The sequence below is a fragment of the Aspergillus clavatus genome, genomic scaffold, assembly GCF_000002715.2.
Source record: "Aspergillus clavatus NRRL 1 1099423829802 genomic scaffold, whole genome shotgun sequence".
In the NCBI taxonomy this organism is placed as follows: Eukaryota; Fungi; Ascomycota; class Eurotiomycetes; order Eurotiales; family Aspergillaceae; genus Aspergillus; species Aspergillus clavatus.
Window position 1 is genome coordinate 350,716 of NW_001517097.1, and position 26,767 is coordinate 377,482.

Consider the following 26,767-nt stretch of genomic DNA (forward strand, 5'->3'; position numbering starts at 1 on the left):
TCTCTACTCACATTACAAAATTTCACAACGCCGTACACCCATTCACACCTGATATCCCGGGTAAATTACATGATAACCAAAGCAAAGAGATTCCAAGTGAGCAACAAGTCGCTGGAGTGAACATAGAAAGGAGCAAATAGACTATGCGGCATTGGCGTCTGCTGTCGAGGGCGCGGGTGCCTCTTCTACGTCCTCTGCGCTCCTGACTACCGGCTTTACCTTTTCTTGATCGACGGTAGGCTGGTCATTGGCGTTGGCTTCAGGCGCCGCGGCGGAGTGAGCCGCGGGTTGATCTTGCTGTGGCTGGGGTTCTTCGAGGGCACTTGGCGCAGCTGGCGAAGGAACTTTGTCAGGCTGTGGTTCCTCGGGTTGCGGAGCGGATGGCTCTTGAGGAGGTGTGTTGGCAGCCCGCTCCTCTGATTGCTTCGGCTTCGAGTCCTCCGTTGTTTCGGGAGATACACTTGGAGGTGTAAGTTTTTCCGCTGGGGGTGCTGTGGGCTCGGACGGCGGGTCATGAGGAGGAGTAGATTGCTCAGTAGGTGGAGCTGCAGCTGTCTCCGTCGGTGGAATAGGTTGGTCCTGTGTGGGTTGTTCTGCAGGGACCTGAGCGGGCGGTTCTGGGACTTCAGCAGGCGGATCTGTTAAAGATTCTTTAGGTGCCGTCTCCGACTCTGGGACGGATTCTGCCGCCTGTGGTGCAGCTGGTTCTTGAGCCTGATCCTCAGTTGTTGGTGCAGCAGTCTCTGGGGTTGGCTCTGGCTGCGCCTCAGGAACTTGTTCCGGATTCTGTTCTACTGATGGCTCTTTGCTGGGCTGCGAAACGACATCCGCCGCTAATTCGGGAGCAGGCTCTGCAGATTCTTGTGCTGGTTGTTCTGGAGTGAGTATAGCGCTTTTTTGAGGAGGTTGTTCATGCTCGACCGCCTCTTGCTCTGCACCAGCGGACACGGATGACTGCTCTGGAGCCTGCTCTGCTTTCTGCTCTTCAGCGCGCTCCAAAGGTTGCTGAGAAGGCTCTTCTGTAGGTTGTTCTGGAGCTGCTACTGCTGTGGCAGTGCTTTCTTCAGCCGCAACTTCTGAGTGCAATTCGGATTGAGTGGCACCCTGTTCCATAACCTTGCCCTCACTGGCTGTACCACCTAGACTAGCTTCTAGGCTGCCAAGGAGGTCAACCTCGTTGTTCTCCAGCTCAGCATCTACTTGCTTAGGCGTAGCCAATTGGTCAGGGATTTGCTCCAGGTCAGTTTCTTTTGATGGAGCCTGCTCTTCTGCAGGGGCAGACGGCAGGTTCTCGATGTCTTCCATTGTAACATCTTCAGCTGGATCTGCGTCCTGCATCACTGTTTCGCTTTGAGCAACTTGACTTGTCTCAGATAATTTTTCTGTGGAATCTGTGGGCTTGACTTGCGTTTCTTTGACGCTCTCTACCTCCATTGCGGACTCAGGTGGCTGAGTTAGAGGCTCTGCATGGGGTGATCGTGAAGTCCTATTTTCGCGAGCAGCTCCGACGACATTCGCTCCATCATTCAACGATTGACATTCTGGAGAGGGTTGAGAAGCAACTGGTGTACTTTCATCTGCAGTAGAGATTGGAGGTTGCGCGTCTGACATGACGTCTTCCGACACGGCTTCTTCCAGAGAGGACTCCTCAGGCTTAGGAGTGGGAGCAACCTGAGCTGAAGGAGCAGGAGTGGATTGATCAGCTGTCGACGGTGATGGAATTTGAGCATCTGGGAGTGCTGAGGTTGACGTTGGTACCTGCAAAGGCGTTTGTGAAGATTGCTCCTGAACGGAAGTCGATGGAGCCTCTGAAGTCGATGGATGTGCTTCAATGTTGTCTACTGCAGGAATTACCGTAGATTCGGAAATAAGCTCAGATGCAGCCTTCGGCACGGCATCACTCGCTGGTACAGTCTCAGGTTGTGCAAGAGGAGTTTCCGGTGTCTTGGCATCGAGCATCGACTCGTCGCCCTCATCACTCTCGTCACCTTCGTCACCATCATCATCTTCATCATCCTGGCCACTTTGATCCACCGACAAGCGTGACGTGTCGGTATCACCTTTCGGATACCCCATCGCACCTGCACCTTCCGCGGTATCTGCGCCAGTACCGTGGACGAGCGCAGCATCCGCTCCATCACCTGGAGCGAACATGACCTTCTTCCTTCGCCCCTTTCCGAAGCCCTTGGCCTTGCGTTTGGGAGGGGGAGGTCGCCTCTTGGGGGGCGTCATTACCGAAACGGAGCCAGCCTCAGCAACAACCACGCCCTCAGCGTTGACCACTCCGACGCCTTCGACGACTGTTCCCGGAGCAGGTGCTTCGGGGATGACGGCAACCTCACTGTTTTCTGCCCTCACCTGGGCCTCATCGGTGATCTCGCCGTCGATCTTGTGTCCCTCCGGCACCCATGCTTCGTAGATTGAAATGTTTCCTGTAGCCGGGTCGACCTTCTTGAATCGGGTCCTTCGCATTGGCGCATTGTTGGCAGCACCATCTACGCCGGTAGTGGACGCGCCGTATAATGATGGCAAGCCAGGTCGTCTCTTGGCGAGGAATTCCACCTCGGGGGGCTCCAGATGCTTTGGTAAGGCCGCCCACTTGCGCGCCGTGAAACTGCGGTCCATGCTCTGAATTGTCGTTTGTTCCTCCACGTCTGTAGTGTCCTTCTCTTCGTATTCTGGTTCCTTTGACGCTTTGCGGATGTAGATACACCCAGCCCGAGCAGCGCGAAGGAGCGCTCTACTCATCGGGGTCAGAAGATGGCTATCCCTGGGCATAGGGTGTTCGGGTAGAGCCTGCTTGCCTCCGGGCCCCTGGAAGAGCGATTCGGAGACTTCGGACTTGGGAATCTGGGAGATGGTCTGGCGTTGGCGTGTCCACCTCCGCACCGGGAGTCCTTCAAAGACATCGTGATCGATCTGGCCGGTTCTGGTTCGATTGGCATTATCGCCGAATTGACGACCTGAGCGCGAGGATCTGAACTGCGAGTTGTCAGCACTGTAAATGAAATCAACACATCGTGGAACTTCTTGGGGACCAGGGAGGCTTCGATCCGCGAGTAATGCTACGCTAGGAGATACATACTGTCGGCGGCATGGTGAGCGACTGGCCAGCAGGCTTTCCTCCGCCACTTAATCCAACGGATTGTCAAATGGCTTTCAGTAGCTTGGGTGTAATTATTATTCCGGACCAAAGTATAAAGTAGACTCAATGGTAGAGGCTGCTGATGCGCTCAACTGCGATGTGGTCTTGATTGTCTGTCGCGATACGATGGCGCGGGAAACATTGCGGATTGCCAAATCACGTGATTGGACTACAATGGAAAACAATCAGCGACAAAGAGCTGTGCAAAGTTTGTTTACGAGCATTGGAATTTCAATATTATGGACCCATAATCTTAGGCTTGTTGAAATGCATTCATGTCAATGATTGAGTATAGATATTGACAAGGTGATGGAAGAGGTGCGTGTCTCTGTGGCGGATATAAGCATCAAATGCTACATACAGGCAGTCGAAATCAATAAAAGTACAAAATCACCCCGAGTCTATTCGATAGACTGACGGCTGGGGCGGCCGGATTGATATAGATGTCGACGGGACGGCCCTCACGAGTCTCGTCCCAAACCCAAGTAATTTCTCGTTTACGCCTTAGAAACGTTTAATCCCATCTGTGATCAATTAGAGATTGAAAAAAGGAGGCACTAGGACGGAATAACATACCCAGTATCCTTCTGGCGAACAATACCACCTTCCTGTCCAGTTTGCTCGCCCTATATGTAATGTTAGATGAGTATTCATCCCAAGTGGCGCGCCTGAAGAGCTGGACTTACAGTCTTCTGACCCTCGACCACTAACTTATCCATCTGATAGAATTGGCTGATTACGGTTTGGCGCTGTAATCCCCGTCAGTAACCAAAAGACTTTCAATCGCCAGTGATAAGTCGTAACCCAGTCGAGCGAAGAGTGCTCGATCGGATAACAGGACATCACAGATAAATGACTGACCTTCAACGTGCGCAGGTTCTGCAGACCATCCTGTATCAACTCCTGTATCCTCCTTTCTTCGGTCTCAGATTGATGCTCACGGAAGGCATCCCTCGTTCTCCGTCGGGCATACTCGCGGAAGTTGTAATTCGAGAACTGGGAGGATTGACGGAGCAGAGAGCGGAACTGCGAATTCGAGCGCAGCGTTAGTCTTCGTTGAGATCTCACACACAAGAGGGCACAAAGGCCTGATCGAAGGACATACCAATGACCGGACTTGGAAGGCAGTGTCCCGCTGCAATGTTGCGACAGACATGATTTGGAGTAGAGATAGGTATCGATAATCTTAGAGCAAGGTGGGAGAGCAACCGAAAAAGGCGTGTGGCTGTGTTCTGGATATTCACCCCTCGCAGTCCCCTTCAGAAACAGAGAATCAAGCGATACAGAACCGAATAACCAATGGAACTATTGTTGCTATAGAAGACCTGACCGAGATGAAGACTGTTATTCACCGAGGCTCCAGTGTTCGTCTCAACTTCAACTGGAGGTGGCGGTTCGCGGAGTTTGGAAATGACAGCAAGCTGGATGACGTCCAGACAAGACGCACACAAGCCCGAAAGACAAAAATATCAGTCGAGCAGACTCTCCTCATCCAAAGGAGAAGAAAAAGAAGAGAGGGAGAACTTGAGGTCGTAGACTATATCCACCTTAATCGCGCAGGGCGGGAAATTCTTTTGCTTTTCCCCGGAAGCGCAATGACGGAGTTATCGGACTCGGCTGCCGCTTTTGCGTGCTTCTCCAGATCATCTCAACACCTCATATCCACCCAGGTTTGACATCCGGCTGAAATTGTTTGTTCCCTCACGCGATTTCATATTTCGAATTCATTATTCTCGCTATTGTCATCTCACTGTCTTCAATGACCGACCTTCTCACTCCTCCGGCATCCCGCCAGAACTCTGAATCGCCTGAGGCGCAGATCAAGCAGAGTTCCGAGGCCGAGTCATGCACGGAGCTGATACAATCGCTGGACCGTCTTTTAGAGCGTTATCTTGAGCTGCTGGATCGACACCAGAAGCTGCAGGTAGAGCTGGCCAAGAAGCTATCATCGGTATAGCCATTCCCGTGTTCGAGCAAGATATATTGGCCAGAGACAACTGACGATGCGGGCAAGGGGTTTCTTTCTCTCGCTCATGCGAATTATACCTGCCCGCCAGGGCGACGATACGGCGCCGACTACTACGATGAGCGTATGAAGGCGACACGGAAGATGTAAGACCAAACAGTGCTACTGAAGCTTCTATGGCCTCATATCCCGTGCACACAGGCAGGGACTAATCGAGCGCGGCATCTCTAGGACTATACAATCTCTTCCTAATTATGAAGGCAACAGCAATATGTATCAGGATAGTGGTGAAGTGGATGACAAGCATCAGCTGGGCGGTTCCGAGCACATGTTCGCCGTGGAGGTTGCTACGAGCAACCCACCAGTCCATCAGTCTGAAACCAATAACGACGGCCAAGAGACCGAATCAGAAATCGACAACACGGATGAAGATCAATCAAGTTCAGCTCCCGAGCCGAAGATGCCCAACGAACGACCTCGTTTCTCTAATCCCATCCATTGGTATGGTGTCTTGGTGCCCCCTTCTCTTCGCAGCGCCCAAGCCTCTTTCACGGAGGCTGTAGACCAATGCTTGCCTGAATTGGCGAGTGTTGTTGTGCAGATGCAGTCCGTGGAAAGGGAGGTAGAGCGTCTGCGAAGCGAGTTAGGTCAAGCATACCTCAATGATGCAAGCTAGTAGCCTTTATTTTGTGCTTGCTCTTATTCACCATCAGACTCTCCACATGCGTGTTGCGGTCCGACCAGACTACGTGAGACACAAGGTGGACCGCCCTCTGTAGACTATATCAAAGACCAAGACTCACTGCCACCGCCTCCAAGATAAGATTCAGTATCTCTCATGAGATACGATTGCAAAGAGAGCTGGCACGGCCGCACTACAAGCAGTCTAAGCAGGAAGGTGATAAGTTCGGAGGCACATCTAGAACTTCAATCGAAGGCAATCAATTCAGGGGAGATCCAACCAACCTGCCGGAGATATGAGCATGATCATCAGGTGGCTGACTGGCAGAAGCCACTTCAAGTGCTTCAACTTGGAGAAAAACCGCGAGTATGGGCCAAGAGATGTGGTGGAGGACCATTGGATAGTGACTAAATAACTAGAAAGCTGCACAATAAAGGGAAGCAATCGCAATGGATATCTATCTAGTCGACTTGAGTGTTGGGATATACGAATGAGAATTGATCTTGAATTGGAGAAGTGCATCTGTCCCTTGACTTCCTGACTCCCTGGTAACGACTTTGGCGACACCGACAGATATTGATGTCTCACTTGGTTTCTTGGTTTCCCCTCCGCAATTGTCACGGAAGAATCCGATGTGTTACTATTTTTTCCTTCTAGTGAATCTTCTTCTCCTCTTGATTAATGCTGTATGGTTTAGATACTAACCAGCTAGCCTGTCAATAGTCAATGCCCGTTTACCCTGAGCATTACTATGTAGATATGAGGGACGATGGCGTTAAGACCGAGGACTCCGACCCGAAACGACCGCTTCCAAGTGCAATAATTGACCGAGATCCCCTTTTCACTTATCTCTGAATATCAGTATGGAAGATGGGTCTTTCTATTGTTTGCGTCTAATCTGAATCTTGCAGATCTTTGCTGACACCGTGCAGGATCATGTACCTAGCACGAAAAAAAACGGGCATTGACGTTGAAAGATGCGCGCCAACCACCTCGTCCTCGCGGCTCGCTCGCATTTGTAGTCAGCTTCAGGCTGTCCACAAGAAGAGAGTGGAGCAGACACACGGGAAGCATAGTTTGAGTCGGTTTCAAGTGAAAATGCGCCGCTCGCTATCTAAACCATGCACCAATTGCTTAGGATGAGACGTAGCGTCGACTAGACAGCTACAAATCCATTTAGTGTCTCTCGGCCTCTCCACTGGGCCAATAATCCTCGAGATCCGTGGGATGAATATATACGAGTGAAGGAATCCAGCCAATCTCCTATCTTCGTCTGTTTTCCACCTGTCACAGACTCACAGTCCAACCTTCCTACCTGTTTCTTGTGTTTCAAGAGGAAAGTTTGCTCAGAATCTTTCATCCTCTGTCACCCCCTAAGAGGAGTGAGTTCTGGAAAGAATGGGAAACACCAGATGAGTTATTACGCGTTATTCGAGATCAGAGAGGATCATGATGCTCTAATCAAAATGCGCATGGCAGGATTTCCGGGTCTGCAGCCTGCATATGTACAGGGAGAGGCTGGTACGATGGCCTGGTGGCACAACACTTCTGCAATATCACGCCGATGCTACTCCGTACCCAAGTCTTAGTATATCTAGGAAACTAGGACTTTGTACCAGGCGCTAAAGGCAGGGGCTCATCGCGCTAGCCGATATCAAAAATTCTCCTAGTATCAAACTCCACGTGATGAGGATTGGACCGGCTCCAAAAGGACCAAAACAGCCTGATTCTACACCCCTTCCGCTTCCTTGAGTTAGTGCTCTGCTCCTTGAATACCCAGATAATCATGTGGACGGAGATGATACTGGAAGCAATCTAATCTACCAGACTTACATCTGTTCCTGGTGCAGAGCAATTTCGGGTCGCTGGTAGACCCTGCCACCTTATCCACCCAGGTTAAGATATTCAGACTTTGGACGACGCTTCCATCTTACGACAATTGGGGATGAATGTGTTCTCTTTCAACCATTATTGTCATTCCTTTGTCTGTTCAAAGAGCTTGATGCTCTGTCTTTAGTAGTCATATGATTCTCACAATGCACCTGTAAGTCTGTGCTTTGAATGTCTTCCCAAAGAGAGATGTATGCTCGCTAACGTCGCTGTCTCAGGGGCTTAGAACAATGGATGGTCAGAGTTTCTGCTGAGGGATTCCATTTCTGATACCGCGTGATCGTGTGCAATCGACGATTTTGAGTATTTTCTTCTGTCTTTACATATCTGATTCCTTTGAACTTCGGTATGCCTTCCCCTATGTAGGGGTGAACATGATGGGTTCGCCGAGTGTCATTGACTCATTCAATCATCTTTTCCTAGCAGAGGCATTGACTGCCCATCTTGCTTTTCACACCTCTTTCTCTCGACTCAAGCTTGGTGCCCAAAGCTCCAGTCAATCCTTCTAACTGGGACCTGCAGCTCACCAACAGCTGATCGTCCTACACTCGCTTGACAATACGTTCATTCTCGACATAAGAGTCGAGCTGGCATTTGTTCCTCATATCCATTTTTTTGCGCGCCTGTTAGGCGATCATCTCATTCTTTTATCTCAGCCATTTGGGTCGTATCCAGCCTGGTCGCTGGCAAGAGTAGGCTTGAAAAGGCAACTACTGCAGGAGCATAACTTATAACTGCCATCAAATCCAAGACCGCGCCATACTCACGAACATGGATTCCAGCTCACGCAACAACGCGGGCCCCGACCCCAATTCAGAGACTCTTGGGCCCGGAAGAGAAGGCTCCGTCAAACGAGCACGACAGATGTTGGAGGCTGGCCGACGTCCGCAGGTCGCGATTCCCCAACTTCAGGGTACTCCCTCGGGCCCACCTCCAAGATTCCAGGCGAAGTCGTCTCATATGACACACTGGCCTTTACCCACTGATGATGGCTTGCCTTTTAATGTTGCTGATGCACAAGCCAGGCGGTTTCTTCCTAGAGGTCCTCTACCAGAACGACCACCACGACCGGATGCTCCATCCCCGTCCGTCTATTCTGAGCGAGGCATGTCGGATGTAGCGCCCAGTCCACTGCATCTCAACCGGCCCGTTGCCTCATTTTCGCATCCTTCACTACATGCGCAGCCGCCCGTTCGTCCGCCGTTCACAGGAGCCCTTCCTCTTTCTCGACCAGATAGTGCGGCGAATTCGATGTCTGGACCGCCTGACGACATGTTCAGACAATCCACAGCTTCGTCTTTCGTCTCCATTCCTTCTATCCCCGACTTCCCTTTTCCAGTGCAGCCGACCCCAGCGGAGCATAATTCCGCCCAAATCTCATCGCAAGGACGACTTGCCCCCCCGAATGCCACGAAATTCCCTACCAAGCGTAAATCGTCCGCGTCGCCCATTCCCGAGGAGCTTGCCGACAGTCCAACGATTGTGAACGGGTCATATGCATTTAGCAGGGCTATCCCGTCCAGTTGGGGCTCAGCACCAGCAGGGTCCGATATCCTCGATGCGTACCTCGATATCGAGTCAGACGGCAGCCGCACCCCGACATCCCCTGCACCAGCAAAAGATGGAATGATTCTCAGACAGGCCAGTCTTGGGAAAATGGGAAGGCCCTCGCTTCGGACGATCCAGAAGCCCAGCAGCCCGCCTTCGGTGCTTCAGCAAGAACAATCTTCCACGACCGAGGTCGTCATACCGAAGATCACAGTGGAATCAAAGGGCGCAAGACATTCTCTCTCTTCAATATCGACCGACTCCTCCGAACTCGACCCTGAGAAACCACCAATTGTAGTGGATCTTCACAACCAGCATCCAGCATACAAAGACGCGGACGATGATATGGATGCTCTGCAGAAGGAGTTAGGAATCCTCCCCAGAGCTGCGCCAACAATGAGTGATAAACGGCCAGGAGGCCGCAAACCGCCACGTCTCGACATGAGAGCTGTTCGGGCAGCAGAAGCCCGAGGTAGCCTAACAAGCTTGCCTGACCTGATTCGACGGGCGACTCGGCTCGCTTCGAACCTTGAACATGGGAGAACGGCAAGTAGGAACGACCTACTCAACGGTGGAAGTCGATTTGCAGGTCAAGGTGAGTATTATTGCATAAAAAAACCGGTAAAGCTCAGCTGAACTAATTTTTCTCATGAGCAGGTCACCAAGGTCGCAAATCCGGATCTATCAAGGATCTCCTCGCCTCATTCCCTCCACCAGCAGGAACACCAGAGGTACGCGCTTCCTGGCCAGACTTCTTTCGGAGGGCGCCAATGCAGCAGTTGCGATCCCACGAAACGGGTCTCGAAGCCGGGGAGGAGAGCGGCCAGCAGCCCTCGCGCCGTTGTTGCGGTATGCCCCCGTGGCTCTTCATGCTCGTTTGCATCATACTCATTGCCATCATCCTCGTCGCGGTCCTCATCCCCGTTTTCCTCGTTCTAGTCCCCCGCCACAAGTCCAGCGGCAGCAACAGCCTCTCAGTGTGCGAACAGACCACCCCGTGCGAGAACGGCGGCGTCAGCGTTTCCAGCGGAGACATCTGCTCATGCGTCTGCGCCAACGGCTTCACGGGCTCGCGCTGCACCGTGGCCGGCGACCCAAGTTGCGTCACGACCGCGGTCTACCAGGGCTCGACGTCCAAGAATGCGACGATGGGCAGCAATCTCCCGCGCCTGTTCGAGCAGTCCAGCAGCAACTTCAGCATCCCGCTGGAGTCGCTCACCATCATGGCCCTGTTCAGCCAGAACAACGTGTCCTGCACGACCGAAAACGCGCTCGTTGCCTTCAAGAGCATCGCGTCGTCCTCGAGCAACACCCGCCGTGACGCCAACTTCATCCTGGACCTGCATCTGCAGCCGCAATTGCAATCCACAGCGACGGTTACGGCCACAGCACCAACGCTCGACACCCCCACGCACACCCTCGCCGCCCGAGGCTCCATGGGCACCGTGAACGGCATCGTCTTCGACGACTCCTTCACCAGCCAACCCTCCACAGCCGCACCAACGGCAACGGCAACCGACACGTCCACCAACTACGCCATCCAGACCTCACCGTCCCCAACGGTCACGGCCACGGCCACGGCCACGGCCACGGCCACCCCAACCCCCGTGGCCGTCCCCGGCCGCGCCCTCGACTTCGCCCGCGTCGCGGTGCTGTACATATTCGAGAAGACCGCTACGCTCAAGGCCGCCATGCAATCCGAGGAGAGCATCGAGGCGTACCTGGCCAAGCCGCACGCGTCGAAGACGGGGACGTACGCCGTCGACCTCAGCGCCGCGGGCGTCCAGGGCAATTTCACGCTCAACTTTGACGAGTTCACCATTACGATGCCGAATGGCACGGTCGTGGGGGGGAAGTAGATCGCAACTCTCGTCGTATATCTTTTGGTGTTGTTTTTTTTGAATCCGATCTGTGGAAAAAGTCGCGGGTTGTGTACTGTGTTATTGTCTCGTGTCGTGTTATGTGGTAATGCGTTTTGTGGATCTAGAAGCTCGTTTCGAGCTGTCCTTCGCCTTGTATATAATGTTGGTCTTGGAGATACTCCTCTTGCGAGTTGGTCTGTTTGAGATACCGTTGCTGTTGAGATTTGCGAAATCAATGGAGACGCTGTTTCCTCCGGGGGTTCGAACGTAATCGTGGAGTAGGCCGAGGTTCTATTACAAAGTAGAAATCATCCATATGCGAGATTACAATAGTGTACATACAATTTTGAAAAAAAAAAATATATATATATATACACGAAACAGCCCCTTTTGATGTAATCGACAAACCCGCCTAGACGCCATGGTATAACGATCCGCGCACCCGATTCCACCAAACAAACGCGAAAAGAAAGGGACAAACTACACAAACAGCGAACTGTTCGGCGCAATGCCCTCAAAAGCCGACTCGCCATCGATAATGGGCCAAAGCCTCTTGATCCGGTCGTCGAGGAGGATCTGCTCCGCCTCCCACCGCCTCTTCTCAAGCGCCGACGCCTCCACGCGCTTCTGGCCGCCGAACCAGGCATGTTTGGCGCTCTCGATGCTCTCGCGCTCGGCGCGCTCGGACTGCGCGATCAGCTTCGAGACCATGGTCTTCCAGTTCTCGAGGCCGACGCGGAGACACTCGGCGCAGCGGTGGTGCGGGTTGCGGTCCTCCGAGGTGCCGAGCTCGAGGATGGTGGCTTCGGCTGTGTCGACGGCGTCGCGGGTCCAGGCCAGGCCTGTTTCCTTGGAGGAGGAGGCGTAGATGATCTCGCCGATGTAGGTCATGAGGCCGGCTTCTTCGCAGGCGGAGGTCGGGGTGCGGAGGGGAGGCGCGTCGCCGGATGGCGGGGGTGGGGGGTACTCGGCAGGGACGAGCATGGTTTTGATGGCGTTGAAGAACGCGACGAAGGGGTCTCTGGTTGATTTCGGGGGTGATGGGAGCACGAATGGTGTATCGTCGGGTGAAGGAGGGGGAAGGGAGCGGCGAGCCTTGAGGACGGAGGTGAAGATGGACAGGGCGGAGGGGAGGTTGCCCTGCCGGGCGTGGTGGACCGCCAACGCAGTAGACACACGAAGGATGTTCTCAGACGGCAGGGTCCGTCCGTCATTCTTCAGGACGCCCGTCTTCACGTCGACCACCTGGCTCGCATCCAGAGGGGATCCTGCGGCGGCGATATCCATGGCCCACGCATACATATCCCGAGCGGTGGCCTGCAGACCCTTGTAATCCAGCCAGTCCGCATACGCAAGCGCCGCATCCAGCTTCTGCCTCGTATCAAACCCCTTTGTCGTCAGGATCTTCATATAAAACACCTCGGGACTCGGCGACGCCGGCTCGCAGTCCTCCTCATGCGGCACCTGCTTCTGACCCGCAGGCATCGGCTTCGGCCGCGGGTTCGACGGACCAGCCACATACTCCGCAGGCGCAGAAATGCGCTGCTTCCGATCCGTCAACCACCCTTCGAGGTTCTCCGCCGCCTTGGCCGCGCCCATAAGCGCCCGGTGGTACCCCCTCCGCCACGGCTCACTCTTCGCCTCGATGTCGAACCCGGTCTTGCCTACGCCTTCCACCAAGAACCCGCCATCCCCTTGTTCCTGGATCCCCCGTCCCTCGCCCTCGGGGTTCTCCAGCCGCTCCAGTAGTTCCCGCAGATACCCAGCGACCATGGGCCAGTTGGTCATGAGCTTGCCGATCTGCTCGGGGTTCTGCAGCGCCTGCGCCGACCGCAAACACCAGCGGCTCTTCCACGTCCACTCCGACGGCGTCGGCCACTGGTGCTCGATCTCCTCCTGATAGACGCCGAGTCGGATCACCTGGAACAGCACGAGCATGGCGTAGAAGGTCAGGCCGATGCGCAGGCCCCGTGACAGACGGCGCTTGTAGTAATCTCGGCGCTCAGTCGAGATCAAGCGGGCAAAATGCTGCCGGAGATGGATTGATAGGGGTGGGAGTGCACGGCTGCTGGAAAGAGGCGAGAGGAAGGGCAGCTGGGGCCGGCCCAAGGGCGGGGAGAGAAGCAGAAGTCGGGAGCGCTGGGTGAAGGGACGGAATTGGTGGCGCAGGCCATGGCTGCTGGGAGGCAGAAATGGCCGGCCAACTGCCGGTATTCGACCAGCAGAAATCCGAGGTGGCAGCATGCTATGTGAGTTGTATTGATGGTTGAGACCTTGAGCTCGGAGATCACGACCAATTTGATGCTGGAGAAGCTGAGATCAAGGTAATGTTTGTGCTGTTTGCATCGGTCGTTCCGAGATGAATGTCACGTGGTGGTACGGAGTTAAATGACAAGTTCTACAAAGGATGGCTCATGTCGTTTCTTCTGGTCGCAATTCATGAATGTGCAAGAAATCAGGCTTCAATTGAACATAAAAGCAGGACTATCTATAACAGATTTTATCTGAAGCAGAGATTTGATTCAATCCCCATGGTATCAAAATACAATGTTTCCAAAGCGCCTACGCTACTTTAAGCACGATCAAAGAAACCCTCGGTCTCCAACATGAGGATGATCTCATGTACGATGCTGCGAACGGTCTGCTTCGAGACATCGACGGTGAGATGAGCGTTGGAGGGAGTCTCATAGGGGTCATCGACACCGGTGAAGCCCTTAATCTCACCCCGGCGAGCCTTGGCGTAGATGCCACGCTTGTCGGTCTTCTCGCAGTACTCGAGGGGAGTAGCGACGTGGACGAGGAAGAAGTTGCCACCGCCCTGGGTGACGGCGTCGCGGGCCGCGTTGCGGGACTCCTCGTAAGGGGCGATGGGGGCAGCGATGACGGCGGCACCGGCGCGGGTCAGCTCCCCGGCGACAAAGGCAATGCGCTGGACGTTGGTGTGGCGGTCCTCACGGCTGAAGCCCAGCTCGGAGGAGAGCTCGTGGCGAACGGTATCACCGAGCAGAAGGGAGACGGAGCGACCGCCCTGCTGGTTCAGGGTAACCTGGAGGGCACGGGCGATGGCGTCCTTGCCGGAGTTCATGTAACCGGTCAGGAAGATGGTGAAACCCTGTGTCGAGCGAGGGCGGCTAGATTCACGGAGGATCTTGACAACCTCGGGGTAAGAGAACCACTCAGGAATGGGGGCACCGGTGCGCAGACGGTTGCGTAGCTCAGTACCGGAGATGTCGAGGGTCTTAACGCCAGCGGGGACCTCGTCCTTGGGCTTGTATTCGTCGGTGTCGGGCAGGTAAGTGACCTGCTGGAACTCAACGACCTCGATACCGAGCTCCTCTCTGTACTTCTCAACAGCGTGCTGGGCATCATAGGGGCCGTAGAACTCCTCGCCCTTGGAGTTCTTACCGGGACCAGCGTGGTCACGGCCAACGATGAAGTGGGTAGCACCGTGGTTCTTGCGGATGATGGCGTGCCAGATGGCCTCACGGGGACCACCCATACGCATGGCCAGGCCAAGGAGACCAAGAACGGCCATTCCGTTGGGGTAGCGGGGAAGGAGAGCCTGGTAGGCGCGGACACGGGTGAAGTGGTCGATGTCACCGGGCTTGGTCAGACCGACGACGGGGTGGATGAGGACATTAGCCTGACGAGCGCGCGCAGCACGGACGGTCAGCTCACGGTGAGCTCTGTGCATGGGGTTTCTTTTGCGAATTAGTTTTCGTTCCGAGTATTCGAACTGATCAAGCACAAGAAAAAAAAAATTACCTGGTCTGGAAAGCGACAACTCGGGACCAGCCGAGCTTGTCGAAGTGAACCCGGAGTTCCGCGGGGGTGTCTGGGATTGAGCGCATCAGTATTTTTCCTTCCAGTACAATGAATCCGAGCGCAAAGAACATACAGCGGAGAGCGACATAGTCGTAGTGGTTGAGCTTGTTGATGGCCTCGACTTTTCCACCAATGTAGAACTCCTGGACGGTGTTGTTGAGGAACTTGATGGCAGGGTGCTCCTTATCACCACCGAAGACGAGCTTAGCTTCCCGAGCCCTATGGAAGACAAGAAGAGAGGGTTGTCAGCCAGAGTCCACTTCGTGCACAGGATCGCCGGGAAATTGGGGAGAAATGGACGTGGTAGATTGGTCCGTTGACCATGCAAATCCTGTTCCAGATAGACGCCCATTGCATATTTGAAACCACATTCGGGGCAAAGTGAAAGACAGGATCGGCAAATGCCAAGAAACTTCAGGAAATAAACTTACTTGTCCGGACGGTAGATGTCGTCAATGGTCAGGATGGCCAGATTGCGATCGTCTCTGAAGTCGCGGAGAGTGACACGGGAGCCGGCCTTGAGCTGGCTCTCATCGATAACGGCCTTGGAGACGTCGAGGGTGATGGGCATAGAGAACAGGTTACCGTCGGCGAGACGGACATTTTCGCAGACGCTGATCGTGGAAAATCACAGTCAGTATGGATTAGTCTTTGGAAATCGGTCGGTCTGAAAGAGAGAGAGAGAGAGAGAGAGTCCAATGCATACTTGTCATAGTCTTTCTGGTTCATGAAACCTACAAGGGAGAATCAATCAACGTCAGCAAAAAAAGTTCCCATACAAATTTACCCCTCGTTCCGATATCGCCGAGGATAGCGGAGTGCCCGTGCTCATGCACGTATGCAGTAAGAAACACCAAAGAGTTGGGAAGAGATTAAGGACTCACCCTCCAGAGGACTGAAACCTCCATTCATAATCAATTCGAGATCGCAAAGCTGACGCTCGGTGAGGACGATAGCAGGCAGCTGCTCGGCCTCAGTCTCAAGCTGGTCATGGCGGGGGGCATCGCGGGCGAGTAGGTCCTTGAGGACACCACCATGAGGAGGGTTGGACATTATGTGAGAGGTGTGAGGGATAAGGGAGAGGTGAAGAAGGAAGAAGGAAGAGGTAATTGCACAGAGAGGTAAAATGTAAAGGAGCGAGAGTAGAATAAATAGTATGGAGGGGGAGAGGAAGAAGGAGAGAGAGAGAGAGAGAGAGAGAGAGAGGTGTTGTGAGGGGAAAGAGGAAGAAAAAAAAAAGGTTGGCAGAAAGACTGAATGGAAGTCAGGGACCAGACAGTCTTTTTATTATTTATTTCATTTAGTTATTCTCTCTCCTTGGATCAATTTCCTTGATTATTATTATTATTGTTATTCTTCTTCTTCTTCTTCTTCTGCTCAAGTCTTGAGTTGTACACCGTAGTACTACGTAGACAATAACTCGCAGCACCGGTAACTAATGAGAATGCGCAATGAATCCATCCCAAGAAATCCCCATAGTGGAGCAGACGCTCGTAGGCTTCAACTATGGAATATGGGCGGGAGTTCTATGGTACTATGCTACTACATATGGCTATGATTTCCTCCCTGGCCCCTGATGGTGATTTTCTGGTCACCAGCGAGTTCATGATTAACATGTCAAGAAGGACAGGTAAACTCTCTCATCAAACGGACAGGAGTATGGGAGTTCAGCGTTGTTGTTGCTGTTGTTGTTCTTGCTGACACTGAAGTCGCCGATGCCATGCTTTCTGTAACTAGTACGGAGTACAGAGTAGTCATACTCCAAAGTCCTTACTTGCAGTGTTACACAGCATTACAACCGTACAGTACATCCAGCATAGGTAATATATCTGACTGCCTGACAGCGCTCTGCGTAATCCGGAGGGTTCATCATTTCGGAGCTTGATATCACAAAAGTCAAGAATAAATCAGTTCTTGTGCAGTTGTGCTCCTCCGACAAGGCTCCTCCTGAAATCATCAGCAGTCCCCAGAACGAGCCATGATTTTCAGGGGAAGTGGAAATTCAGAGGCGGATATCAAGAACGGCCGACTATGTGGCTCTTTACGTTGCCTGATGGTACACTACTGTCAAGTATCGACTCTCTCTCTCTATCTGCTCTTCTACAAAGGACTTGAAAATTGAAACGATATAGAACCATCAGATCTGATAGAACTAACTTAGTACTCCGTACTCCGGAGATACATGATCCATCCATCTGACTACCAAACTTCATGCATCAGTCTAGAGTCTAGACTACTTCTGCACCTGAAACGCCACATGTTGACGCCGATAAGCCTATCAGACGACCCACTGCCCATCACGACATTCTCCGCATCGCTTGCGTGATTCTTCTGTCGCTTTGTCAGCATTGACGCCTTGGGATCACGTGGTTCATTCAGCCCTATCTCCGGGGCAGTTCTTCAGCGTCGAAGAGTACATCGAGGGTCAAATCCCCCATCACTGCTGTTGAAAGATGCATATGAAGTAAAAGTTATTGCCGCCAGAGGCATTGTGTCAATTCGGAACGAGGGTCTACCTGTAACAGTGATAATTGATGAAGTATGCGTCAAGGAACGCTTGAAGCAGACAACAACCAGCGTTCAACACTTGCGTTACACTCAACAGCTTCGTTCCAGAATCCATGAATCTGCATCTCACCATGACAGTGACCCATAGCCATCGAGTTTGACAATACTTGAATCCCCTGTCCGATTTCTACCAGCAGTGCAACAGTGCACACTACACAGCAGGAAGCAAACACCCCCATCGTTCCCCAGAGATTAGATTGATAAGATTAGATCTAGCACGCAATCGCACCTCACTCAACCCCCCCCCAAAGATGCAAACCCATGCCAACCAGTCTCGGCCTCCGCGTCCACGGGACCAAAATCCCTGGCCTGAGTCACGCTCCCATTCCCTACTGTCTTCGGGGTACGGTAGGATGTGATATGGATGATGTTAAACCAATGGTTCACACTGGCCCAGTCTCCGGCTTGCAGGCCCAGGGAGAACTACGGCAGTGATAACGCTCTGTGAGCTATCACGCACCCCCCCCCCCGGGAGTCGACTTATCCATACTCGGGCCTGACCAGATGATGCGACTTTACTTGCGTATGGAGTCATACCGCTTACGGTCTGCTGCTTGGCAGCTCGTAGAGACCGGCGCTGTCGGATGAAACGAGGAGGAGGAGGTGGAGGGGAAGTAGAGTCATGGCGGGAACCTTCAATCTCAAATCTCAAATCTCGATGTTCAGAATTGGATCTTCAAAAAGACGGGTGAGTTCAGCCACAGGGAATGTGTGGGTGGGTTGTCATGGACAGAGTACTCCGTAGTAGTTCTCGCTACTCAGGAACATGTAGCTGCGCTTTGACCCCGCACAGACCAAGGCCTCTCACACACCTACAGTATCTAGAGCACAATGATAATACAAGACAAACGACAAAGTAGGACTGCTTCATCCTTTCAAAAGGTTGCTTAGAAGAATCATTGTCTATCATACTAATCATTATCATGGATTGACCCTCAGCCATCCTATGCCCCATACCAGTCCTCGCTATGTACAAATAGAAAATCCACCGAAGGTGTTGAGGATCTGGCATGAAGCTTTTAAAACACATTAAACCACCATCGAAAATAATAAAACCCGGATCATAGCGGCATAAATCCCTCGGCTCAAAGGCTCGGAGATAAGAAGACAAGTGATATCACAATGTTGTGTGTAAACGCCGCTCAAAGTAGAAAACCCCCCATGTAACGCCAATGTAGATGCAAATCACAAACAGACGAAGACAAGGAAAGTAGTCTACTCCGAACCGACGGCGAGCTGAGTCTGCAGCGCCTGCGATAAAGCCTCCTCCTGCCGCTGACGCTCCAATTCCATCAGATATTGGGCGTACTTGGAGCGAGGGTTGTGGATGCCACACTCGGTCTTGGCCTGACCCTTCCAGCGACCGGATCTCTCATCTTCGTTCTCCTTGACGGGCTGGGTGGAGTGCCAGTCACCGATGCTCTTGTAGCCACGGTCCAGCAGTTCATTGTAGGGAACATCGTTCTCCTGGACATACTGCTTAACTTGCTCAAAGTTCCAGTTGGCTAGAGGGTTGACCTTGATCAGACCAGCCTCGTCGACCTCAATCACATCGAGATCACCACGCTTGCCACCCTGACTGCGGCGGCGTCCAGTGAGGACAGCATGAACGTTGAGTTCACGGTAGGCGCGCTGGGCTGGTTCAACCTTGGCAACCCAGTCGTAGAACTGGTCATCAGTCTCCCACAACTTGGCTCCATACTTCTTGGAGAACTCCTCTTCACTCTCGACGCCGGCAGGCTTGTAGATGTGGATGTTGTTGAGAGGATACCTCTTGCGGACACGGTCAACAAGAGCCAAGGTTTCTGGGAAGTGGTGCAGAGTGTCCAGGAAGATCAGATCGACCATCTGTGGGCGAGGCACCTTGAGCTTGGAGAGCATGTCGAGGGTGACCAGACCAGTCAGCCCAAAGGCCGTGGTCTGGAAGAGGTGAGGAAGGGAAGTGATGCACCATCTCAAGATTTCTACCCTGTATTAGCGAGGATGTCCCTACTCAATTGAGCCTTGAATACGAACCTTGAGGCTCGAGGAACTGGAGTTGTCTGTTCAGAAACTGCAGGTGCGTCTTCGTGAAAATGATCTCTGGCGTATAAACATCACTCGAATCTCCACTGACATAGCCAGACTCGGTCTGGAGGTCTCTGGAATCAATAGCCGCCTCTGAGTCGGAGGGGTAGTTGGAAGGCAGCTTCGCAGGCATCTTGACTTGGTGGGTTTGGGACTTAGAAGAAGAGATGACAACCAACACACGAGGACGAGTCCAACAAGACTGTATGAATGAATGCTTTTGTAGTAGATCTAGACTGGAATACAGATGTATGACGAAAGAGAAACGACAAATCCAAGACTGGGAGGACCGTTGAAGGACAAGGACAGAGATGCCAAACAGCTAGACTGATATAGAAGAGAGGCAGACAAGGGGGGGGATCACGACATCATCCGGGCACGGGATCCTGTTCTCCTCTCGATGTTCTCATACTTGAGCCATTGCTGATTGATTCTGCCGGTGCTCGATCACGACATTGGCTGTGACCGCCTTCTCATTCGAGAGGCATTGCTGAAAAATTCAATTTCCTCATGTCCTGAGGAAATCACGCAATACCTGCATTTGTGGTGTCTCTGCGCACCCTCACCGGCTTAGGTCATCCATTTTGCTGCGCTGCTTTGACTCTTTGTTGGCCCTTCTGGAACAAGCGTCGAACACGACAGAATAGACACATTATTAATGTCGCTGGAAAGATTCGTCCAAGCTAGAATAGGCAAGAAGCATATGTCCGACGCCAATCTGCTCCCAGTACTTCGGATGAGCCCGCAGTGACCAGGCTCCGCTTGGTTCAAGATCACCCTCTAGTCTCTACTACTGGGTATTAACTAGTTAGCAAGGACGTAGCAATCAGCAGAAAGTGTCTTACACGTCACTGAATTGTAAGCATGATACACCCCCACCGGCAACATCTTCGCGGGGTGTATCATGCCTCTTCGGAAGCCGTCAACAACATGCTTCTTGTGTAATCTGTATGCGTATCGCGTAGTTCTTCTTGATCAGAGTTTGTGGAGTTTCTGCCTGGCGGTCAAACCCAGGATGCAAGAGCCCCAATGCACGTGATATCTTCCGCCTTTCCTGCTTGGGACAACCCCACCACGTGCCGCTCACTCGCCGATCGATGCAGGGGAATTTACTGCTCACTGGCCGCCATCATCATCATCATCATCATCATCAATTTTCTGTCTTGGGCTGCCCCCGCCTTGGGATATCTCGTGTCTTCAGTCCTCTGAGGATAGCTTTTACGACGACCGGTATCGGTTGACCGTCCAAGGCCAGCGCCATATCTCCTTGCTTAGCCTGATACCTTATTGTGTCCCTCATCAAAAATCTTGTCCGACGTTTCAGCACAATGGCAGCACCTAACCCCGCTCCACGTCCAGCGCGTCCCATTCTGCGACAGTCTCTGTCGAGCAACTCTTTTATTCAGGACCATCAGCAATACAAGCCCCCGGTTCCCGTGACCCAGAATATCGAGGATGTCTTGGGAGTTTCGCGCGAGTCCCTCCTGGCCTCGCTGTCCAATCTCCATCTCAACTCCATGAGCCCCGATCCCGAGAATGTCACTGAGAGCGGCATCATACATACCATCTTCAATCAACAGACGAATCCGCTATCTACCGGAACCTCGAAGCTGGTCGCGACCCTCTTTTACAAATCCGCCAACCCCGTCCATCCTCACCTCCACCCTGATTCATCGCTAAATGCGAATAACCTCCCATCTCCCACGGTCCCTGTGGGATCGGCCCCGACGATTGACATGGAGAAGATCCCGCGCGAACCTCCAGCGCCCGAGCCCGAACCGCTTGATCATCTCTATGGCCCGTTTGTCTCTCAGTTGTGTTTAACCAACTTCCTTCAGATCATTGAATCTCTATCGACTCCTTACCAGCGCATGAACACTTCTCATCGTTGCTTGGATAAGGATGATCAGCCGCGCGTTGTGGAGGTTACTCTTTCGCCGCCCCCTAACCCCGAGTATCTCAGCTTTGGAGACCTCCGCAAACACGAGAGCATCTGGCGGTTCGAGCGTGAATGGAATGTGGAGGTCGTCCTCCAGAAGGAGAGCGTCTTCCGTCGGCACAAGCGTCTTGTTGTCTTCGACATGGACAGCACTCTTATTCAGAATGAAGTGATCGACGAGATCGCTAAGTTCATTGGTGTCGAGAAGGAAGTTTCGGTGGGTGTGGCTAGGCCTTTGTCTCCCGTTTCGCATTGCTAATTATGAGGTTCAGGACATTACGGAGCGGGCCATGAATGGAGAACTTGACTTCTCCGCATCGCTTAGGGAACGAGTTGGTCTGCTGAAGGGCGTTCCGGCCGATGTCTTTGAGAAATTGAAGTCGGTTATCACCATTTCACCCGGCGCTCGCGAACTGTGCAGGGCTCTGAAGAAGCTAGGCTGCAAGCTCGCGGTTCTGAGTGGGGGTTTCCAACCTCTTGCAGAGTGGCTTGCTGAGCAGCTCGGCATTGATTATGCATTCGCCAATCATGTGAGCTCCCCTACTGCATTGTGTCATCCTTCATAAAGCGCATCACGTACTAATTATCTTTTCCAACCGTAGCTCGAAGTTGATGCGGCATCGCAAACTCTGACTGGCAAACTTGTTCCCACCTACCCCATTATTGATGCGAGCAAGAAGCGCGAGCTCCTCAAGTCCCTTGCCGCAGACAACGGTATCCCCATCTCCCAAGTAGTTTCCGTCGGCGATGGCGCCAACGACCTTCTCATGCTCCACGCTGCTGGTCTGGGAGTTGCCTGGCGCGCCAAGACCAAGGTTCAGCTCGAGGCTCCCACTCGTCTGAATGGCGAGAGCATGGATGACATCCTTTATCTCTTTGGTTTGACCCGGGAAGATATCAAGGAGCTGATTGCCGAAGATGCTTGAGGGCCATCTGCGGCGTTGTAGAGAACCTTGTTTTCCCACTCCACAGCTTCTGTATGTGGGCCACTGGTACATATCGTTCTTATCTGGATTTTTGTCTGGTCGAGAGGAAAGTACACGAATTTCCCCTCCCGCCTGGCGCGGACCTGCCTCTGATCCAATACTATCTGTCAGCAGGCGACTAAAGAATGGCTCAAAGCCACTTTTTCCTGAGATTTTGCTTCCAGTCAGCTGATCAGCTTGGATCGCTTTGCACAGGCCTTTTCTATTCTCCTTTCTTGTCCTTCTTCTTTTCTTTTTTATTTCTTTCCATTTTTTGTTTTCAAATGCTCCTTTCGGATACCGGCTTTGTTTGAGACAGGAGATCGTTCGAGCGGAACATAGCATCTCATGCGGGCGTAGGGGTGCGTGCAGGATTGGTTGGTAGATATGCATGAAATGTCACGAATACCCCTTAGCATATACAGGACGTTGATTTGTGTATTGGCTTTCTACACACTCCCACTGCCATGGACGATCCTTGTCCATTTGACGGCCGTATAACGACCATAGATCTATCTTTATGATACACTCCAAAAGAGAGAAAAGCTGCAGCAACGATGTTCAAACCCCAAGTAAAAATGCCAATGACTGCCCAGTTACGCCAACAAAGAACATGAGAAGCGAATCACAGAACACAAATAATACTTTAAAAAACAATCAACGCGACGCCTCGTCCACAGCAACGGGACGCTCTCCGATTGTCTCAGCACCGCCCGAAGCCGCGCGTCTCTTCTTCAGCACATTCTCGATGAACGCCTCACCGGCCTTGTAGCTGCTCCGGACCAGGGGCCCCGACGCGCAGTACAGGAAGCCCATCTCGAGCGCACGCTGGCGCCACAACTCGAACCGGTCCGGGGTCACGTACTCGTGGACAGCCATATGGCGCTTCGTGGGGCGCATGTACTGGCCGAAGGTGACGACGTCGACGTTGACGGCGCGCAGCTGGCGCAGCGCATCCCAGAGCTGCTCATCCGTCTCGCCGAGGCCAAGCATCAGCGAAGTCTTGGTGATGAGCGTAGGCTGGGCCTTTTTGGCGGCGTCGAGGACGCGCAGCGACTGCTGGAAGTTGGCGCGGCGGTCGCGGACCTGCGGGGTCAGCGCCTCCACCGTCTCGACGTTATGCGCGTACACATCAAGACCAGACCGGGCGACCAGCTTGACCATGTCGAGGTCGCCGGCGTAATCACCCGTCAGACACTCAACCAGGATGCTGGGGGCCTTCTGCTTGATCTTGATCACCGTCTCCGCGAAGTGTCTGGCGCCACCGTCCACCAGGTCGTCGCGATCAACGCTCGTCAGGACGACGTATCCGAGTCCCCAGCGCGAGATCGCTTCGGCGGTATTCTCCGGCTCGTGCGGGTCGAGTGGTGGGGGTGCTCTCGAGGTTTTGACGCTGCAGAATCGGCAGCCGCGGGTGCAGGTGTCACCCATCAGCATGATGGTGGCTGTAGCGGAGGACTTGTCGCTGCCGCCCCAGCAGTCGGAGATATTGGGACACCGGGCCTCTTCGCAGACGGTGTGCAGATTCAGACCGCGGAGGTCCTTCTTGAGACGCTGGTAGTTCTTCGAGTCGGGGATGGGGGTCTTCAGCCATGACGGCAGCCGGGTCATTTCCTTCTTGCGGCCGGCGGGTCCGACGAGAGCGGTCTTGAGGGCGTATGCCTCGGAAGGATCAAGCGGCGCATTGTCGTTTCCATTGGAGACAAAATCTGAGAAGGAAGGGCCGGCGTTCAGTTTATCTTTGAACGTCGTCCGTCTGCGTACTGGTGTCGGAGTGGTGGCGGACGGCGAGGGATCGGTTGTAGCATATCCCCGGCAGGCGATTGGGGTGACGATGACCCCGGATCGAGAGAGGGATCTCGTTGATGAACAGAGAGAGCGTAGATGGCTCGTTGATGCAGCCATTATGAGTGTATTGATTGTTATGCAGAGAAAGAACAGTTCGAAGGAAGATTACTACCATCGACCTTCCAACATTATCATCATAATAATCTTATTCCGCGGGAAAGAGTTAAGCAACTTCGGTGAGATAACGATTGGTCTCCGATGCTGACTACTGGATGCCGAGTCTAGCCTGCTTTGGCATACTTTGTGCCTGAGGTTTCCACATTGATCCTACAGATTATATCCATGTGCAACAGATCTATCATCAATAGTTTGTGGTATTTGATTGAATTAGATACTTTTAGATACTCTTTAAGATGATTGAGTATCCTTTCTATACTTTTGCCTATATTCCCATATCACACCCTGCAATAGAAACCAACAGTGGACGCAACACAAAAGAAAGGGTGCCATTGTATTCCAAACAGCAGGTATATAAGACGCAAATTCTCGCAACGAATGACGGAGGGAGACTGAAAGAAATGAGGTAAATGTCATAGAAGGTAATCTCATAAGAGACTGACAAGAACAGGAGGATTGCCTCAGGGAGGGACTGTGCCCTAACAATCAAGAGAGAAGATCCAAAGATTCGAGGAACAAGGGTGAATTAGGAGCTCTGGGAGACCCTTGCGTTTATGTCTTAGTCTCGAGAACTTGAGCTAGAACAAGCACAGCAGACTTCAGAATTTCATCAGACCGGCCACATATAGCAAACAGTAGGTTGTCCACGATTCGGTCAAGGTCGGTACGTAGTTCTGCAGTCCGAGGCCCCAGAAAACGGTCTTTGATAGACGAGGGTGACCCCGGAGAAAATTGCACGGCCGTGGCTGCATATGCTCTTTCCGGGACTGTATCCAGGCGGGAAAAGGCCGACCGATGCGATGAGTTGCTCACTCCTCGACTGCTAGACGGTAATGATACGAGGTGGTTGCGTGCAATCAAGACAGCGCAGAGGCAGTCGAGCAGGCTCTCCTTAACCTCGGGAAATATCTTACGAAACGGACGTATGAGTGCCTTTTCGTTGTTTTGGCGAAGGAACATGATTACAGGTGATGTCAGTTTGAGCATGTTTCGCGGGAAGTCTTTCACGGATTGTTCGAGCTGTTCGATGGTCCATTCCAGGTCCCACCACCATCGCTCCTCTTTCTCCGACATGTTGGATGATCGTGAGGGTGAGGCATAAGACCTTGGGGAAGAATTGGCTGCCAGCGCAAGTTTTGGTTTGGGTGGCGAAAAGGATGGTCCTTCTCTTAGAACCAATTTGTCGTATACGACTATTCCACTGGCTGGTTCCGAATGTAAAGAGATTGAATCGGTGTATTTGTCATCCTGTAGGTCGTTTGCCGATGGATTTGCACTACGGGGGACATGAGTACCATCTGATATCTCTAATGGAGTGTCCGGGCTGAAAGCAGAGACCTCCTGTAATCGCATATCGGGCGTGGAAGGAACCTGATGCTTTGGTGTTGATATCTGTGGTGTCGCCACCGCATGGCTCATTGCTAGAGAAGATTGTCGAGAGATGTCAACCAGTTTGGGCTTTGTTTTGGTCAAGTCGAGTCTCTAAAACGGCATCAGTACCATACTCTTTGTATATACGACTAGTTCCAGGGTACACTTACCACCGCTTCATCTGCGGCCTTGATTTCACATTTTCGATCCAGTCTTAATAGACTATCCCCCACTATTTGACATCTTCTCCGGTTGCTTTCTTTTGATCTTTCATCCTTAAGATCGGCACTTTCTGGGACACCTTGTAGCCACCTTTCAAAGTAAGAAAGATCACTCGGCAGCCAGCTACTTGCTTCACTCGAGACCGTTCCAGCCCGACTTCTCTGGGAGACATCGGCGGAATCACAAACGTCCTCTCTCTCGGGAATGTCGATATCGGAATATTCACTGGGCGACAGCGTACGTTCCGAATCGGTGGAAGCAGGCGTGAATCGTCCTTCGTCGGTTTCGCATCGTTTGACTAAGTGCGAGTGCGTGGCGTGGACATTCGTCGGCTCTGTCACTCTCTTCTCCGGTTTTGTAGTCTTGACAATCAAAGGATAGCAGGCGTGGCATGAATCAGTGTCTAGCGTGCAACTGCAGACTGGGGTTCGACCTCTGCCTCTCTCCACCTCCGAATCAATTTTTGGGGAGAAATAGGTCGACGATGTGGACGGGCGTGACTCTCTGGAATCAGACAACGGAGGGCTGGGGAGCAAGCCAAATGTCTCCAAGCTCGTAGCTGCCAAATTCTGGTCTGATCGCCAGGTTCGAAGTGTTTGATGACCAGACATGGGCCGTGAAGCTTTCACCTCTCTGGCAGACGCTACAACGCTTTCCAGCGAAGGTGAGCTGGGTAGTCGCAACTGAAAAGGCTCTTTCATCTTGCGCACGGAACGAAAAGGGGATATGCAGATTGGTGCCCGCTCTGTCCG

The 26,767-nt window shown here is 52.7% G+C and overlaps 9 protein-coding genes across 9 annotated transcripts, besides 8 other annotated features; 3 read left to right on the forward strand and 6 right to left on the reverse strand.

Annotated features, from left to right (window-relative positions):
* Window positions 1-141: 141 nt before the first annotated feature.
* On the reverse strand, window positions 142-4,301 carry ACLA_034440 (uncharacterized protein; the record flags this gene model as incomplete). The annotated part of the gene is made up of 5 exons (XM_001270666.1): window positions 142-2,998; window positions 3,704-3,771; window positions 3,832-3,894; window positions 4,007-4,171; window positions 4,251-4,301. 5 exons carry the CDS (start codon window positions 4,299-4,301, stop codon window positions 142-144), a joined length of 3,204 nt encoding a protein of 1,067 aa, XP_001270667.1.
* Window positions 1,964-2,016: a microsatellite.
* Window positions 4,302-4,904: 603 nt separating the features above from the next.
* On the forward strand, window positions 4,905-5,787 carry ACLA_034450 (uncharacterized protein; the record flags this gene model as incomplete). The annotated part of the gene is made up of 2 exons (XM_001270667.1): window positions 4,905-5,096; window positions 5,392-5,787. 2 exons carry the CDS (start codon window positions 4,905-4,907, stop codon window positions 5,785-5,787), a joined length of 588 nt encoding a protein of 195 aa, XP_001270668.1.
* Window positions 5,788-8,454: 2,667 nt separating this feature from the next.
* On the forward strand, window positions 8,455-11,090 carry ACLA_034460 (uncharacterized protein; the record flags this gene model as incomplete). Its single annotated transcript, XM_001270668.1, has 2 exons — window positions 8,455-9,826; window positions 9,889-11,090. 2 exons carry the CDS (start codon window positions 8,455-8,457, stop codon window positions 11,088-11,090), a joined length of 2,574 nt encoding a protein of 857 aa, XP_001270669.1.
* Window positions 10,791-10,827: a microsatellite.
* Window positions 11,091-11,573: 483 nt separating the features above from the next.
* ACLA_034470 (uncharacterized protein) lies at window positions 11,574-13,337 on the reverse strand (the record flags this gene model as incomplete). The annotated part of the gene is made up of 1 exon (XM_001270669.1): window positions 11,574-13,337. One exon carries the CDS (start codon window positions 13,335-13,337, stop codon window positions 11,574-11,576), a length of 1,764 nt encoding a protein of 587 aa, XP_001270670.1.
* Window positions 13,338-13,665: 328 nt separating this feature from the next.
* Window positions 13,666-15,971, reverse strand: sC (sulfate adenylyltransferase; the record flags this gene model as incomplete). Its single annotated transcript, XM_001270670.1, has 6 exons — window positions 13,666-14,794; window positions 14,859-14,928; window positions 14,992-15,137; window positions 15,350-15,532; window positions 15,625-15,652; window positions 15,803-15,971. The coding sequence occupies 6 exons, from the start codon at window positions 15,969-15,971 to the stop codon at window positions 13,666-13,668; spliced, it is 1,725 nt and encodes a 574-aa protein (XP_001270671.1).
* Window positions 15,588-15,612: a microsatellite.
* Window positions 15,972-16,077: 106 nt separating the features above from the next.
* Window positions 16,078-16,124: a microsatellite.
* Window positions 16,096-16,123: a microsatellite.
* Window positions 16,125-16,271: 147 nt separating the features above from the next.
* Window positions 16,272-16,293: a microsatellite.
* Window positions 16,294-18,701: 2,408 nt separating this feature from the next.
* On the reverse strand, window positions 18,702-19,686 carry met16 (phosphoadenylyl-sulfate reductase (thioredoxin); the record flags this gene model as incomplete). Its single annotated transcript, XM_001270671.1, has 2 exons — window positions 18,702-19,450; window positions 19,503-19,686. 2 exons carry the CDS (start codon window positions 19,684-19,686, stop codon window positions 18,702-18,704), a joined length of 933 nt encoding a protein of 310 aa, XP_001270672.1.
* Window positions 19,687-20,680: 994 nt separating this feature from the next.
* Window positions 20,681-20,705: a microsatellite.
* Window positions 20,681-20,706: a microsatellite.
* Window positions 20,707-20,881: 175 nt separating this feature from the next.
* ACLA_034500 (phosphoserine phosphatase SerB) lies at window positions 20,882-22,418 on the forward strand (the record flags this gene model as incomplete). Its single annotated transcript, XM_001270672.1, has 3 exons — window positions 20,882-21,709; window positions 21,765-22,022; window positions 22,095-22,418. The coding sequence occupies 3 exons, from the start codon at window positions 20,882-20,884 to the stop codon at window positions 22,416-22,418; spliced, it is 1,410 nt and encodes a 469-aa protein (XP_001270673.1).
* Window positions 22,419-23,114: 696 nt separating this feature from the next.
* ACLA_034510 (lipoate synthase) lies at window positions 23,115-24,362 on the reverse strand (the record flags this gene model as incomplete). Its single annotated transcript, XM_001270673.1, has 1 exon — window positions 23,115-24,362. The coding sequence occupies one exon, from the start codon at window positions 24,360-24,362 to the stop codon at window positions 23,115-23,117; it is 1,248 nt and encodes a 415-aa protein (XP_001270674.1).
* A 612-nt stretch (window positions 24,363-24,974) lies between these two features.
* ACLA_034520 (uncharacterized protein) lies at window positions 24,975-25,496 on the reverse strand (the record flags this gene model as incomplete). The annotated part of the gene is made up of 1 exon (XM_001270674.1): window positions 24,975-25,496. One exon carries the CDS (start codon window positions 25,494-25,496, stop codon window positions 24,975-24,977), a length of 522 nt encoding a protein of 173 aa, XP_001270675.1.
* Window positions 25,497-26,767: the final 1,271 nt, after the last annotated feature.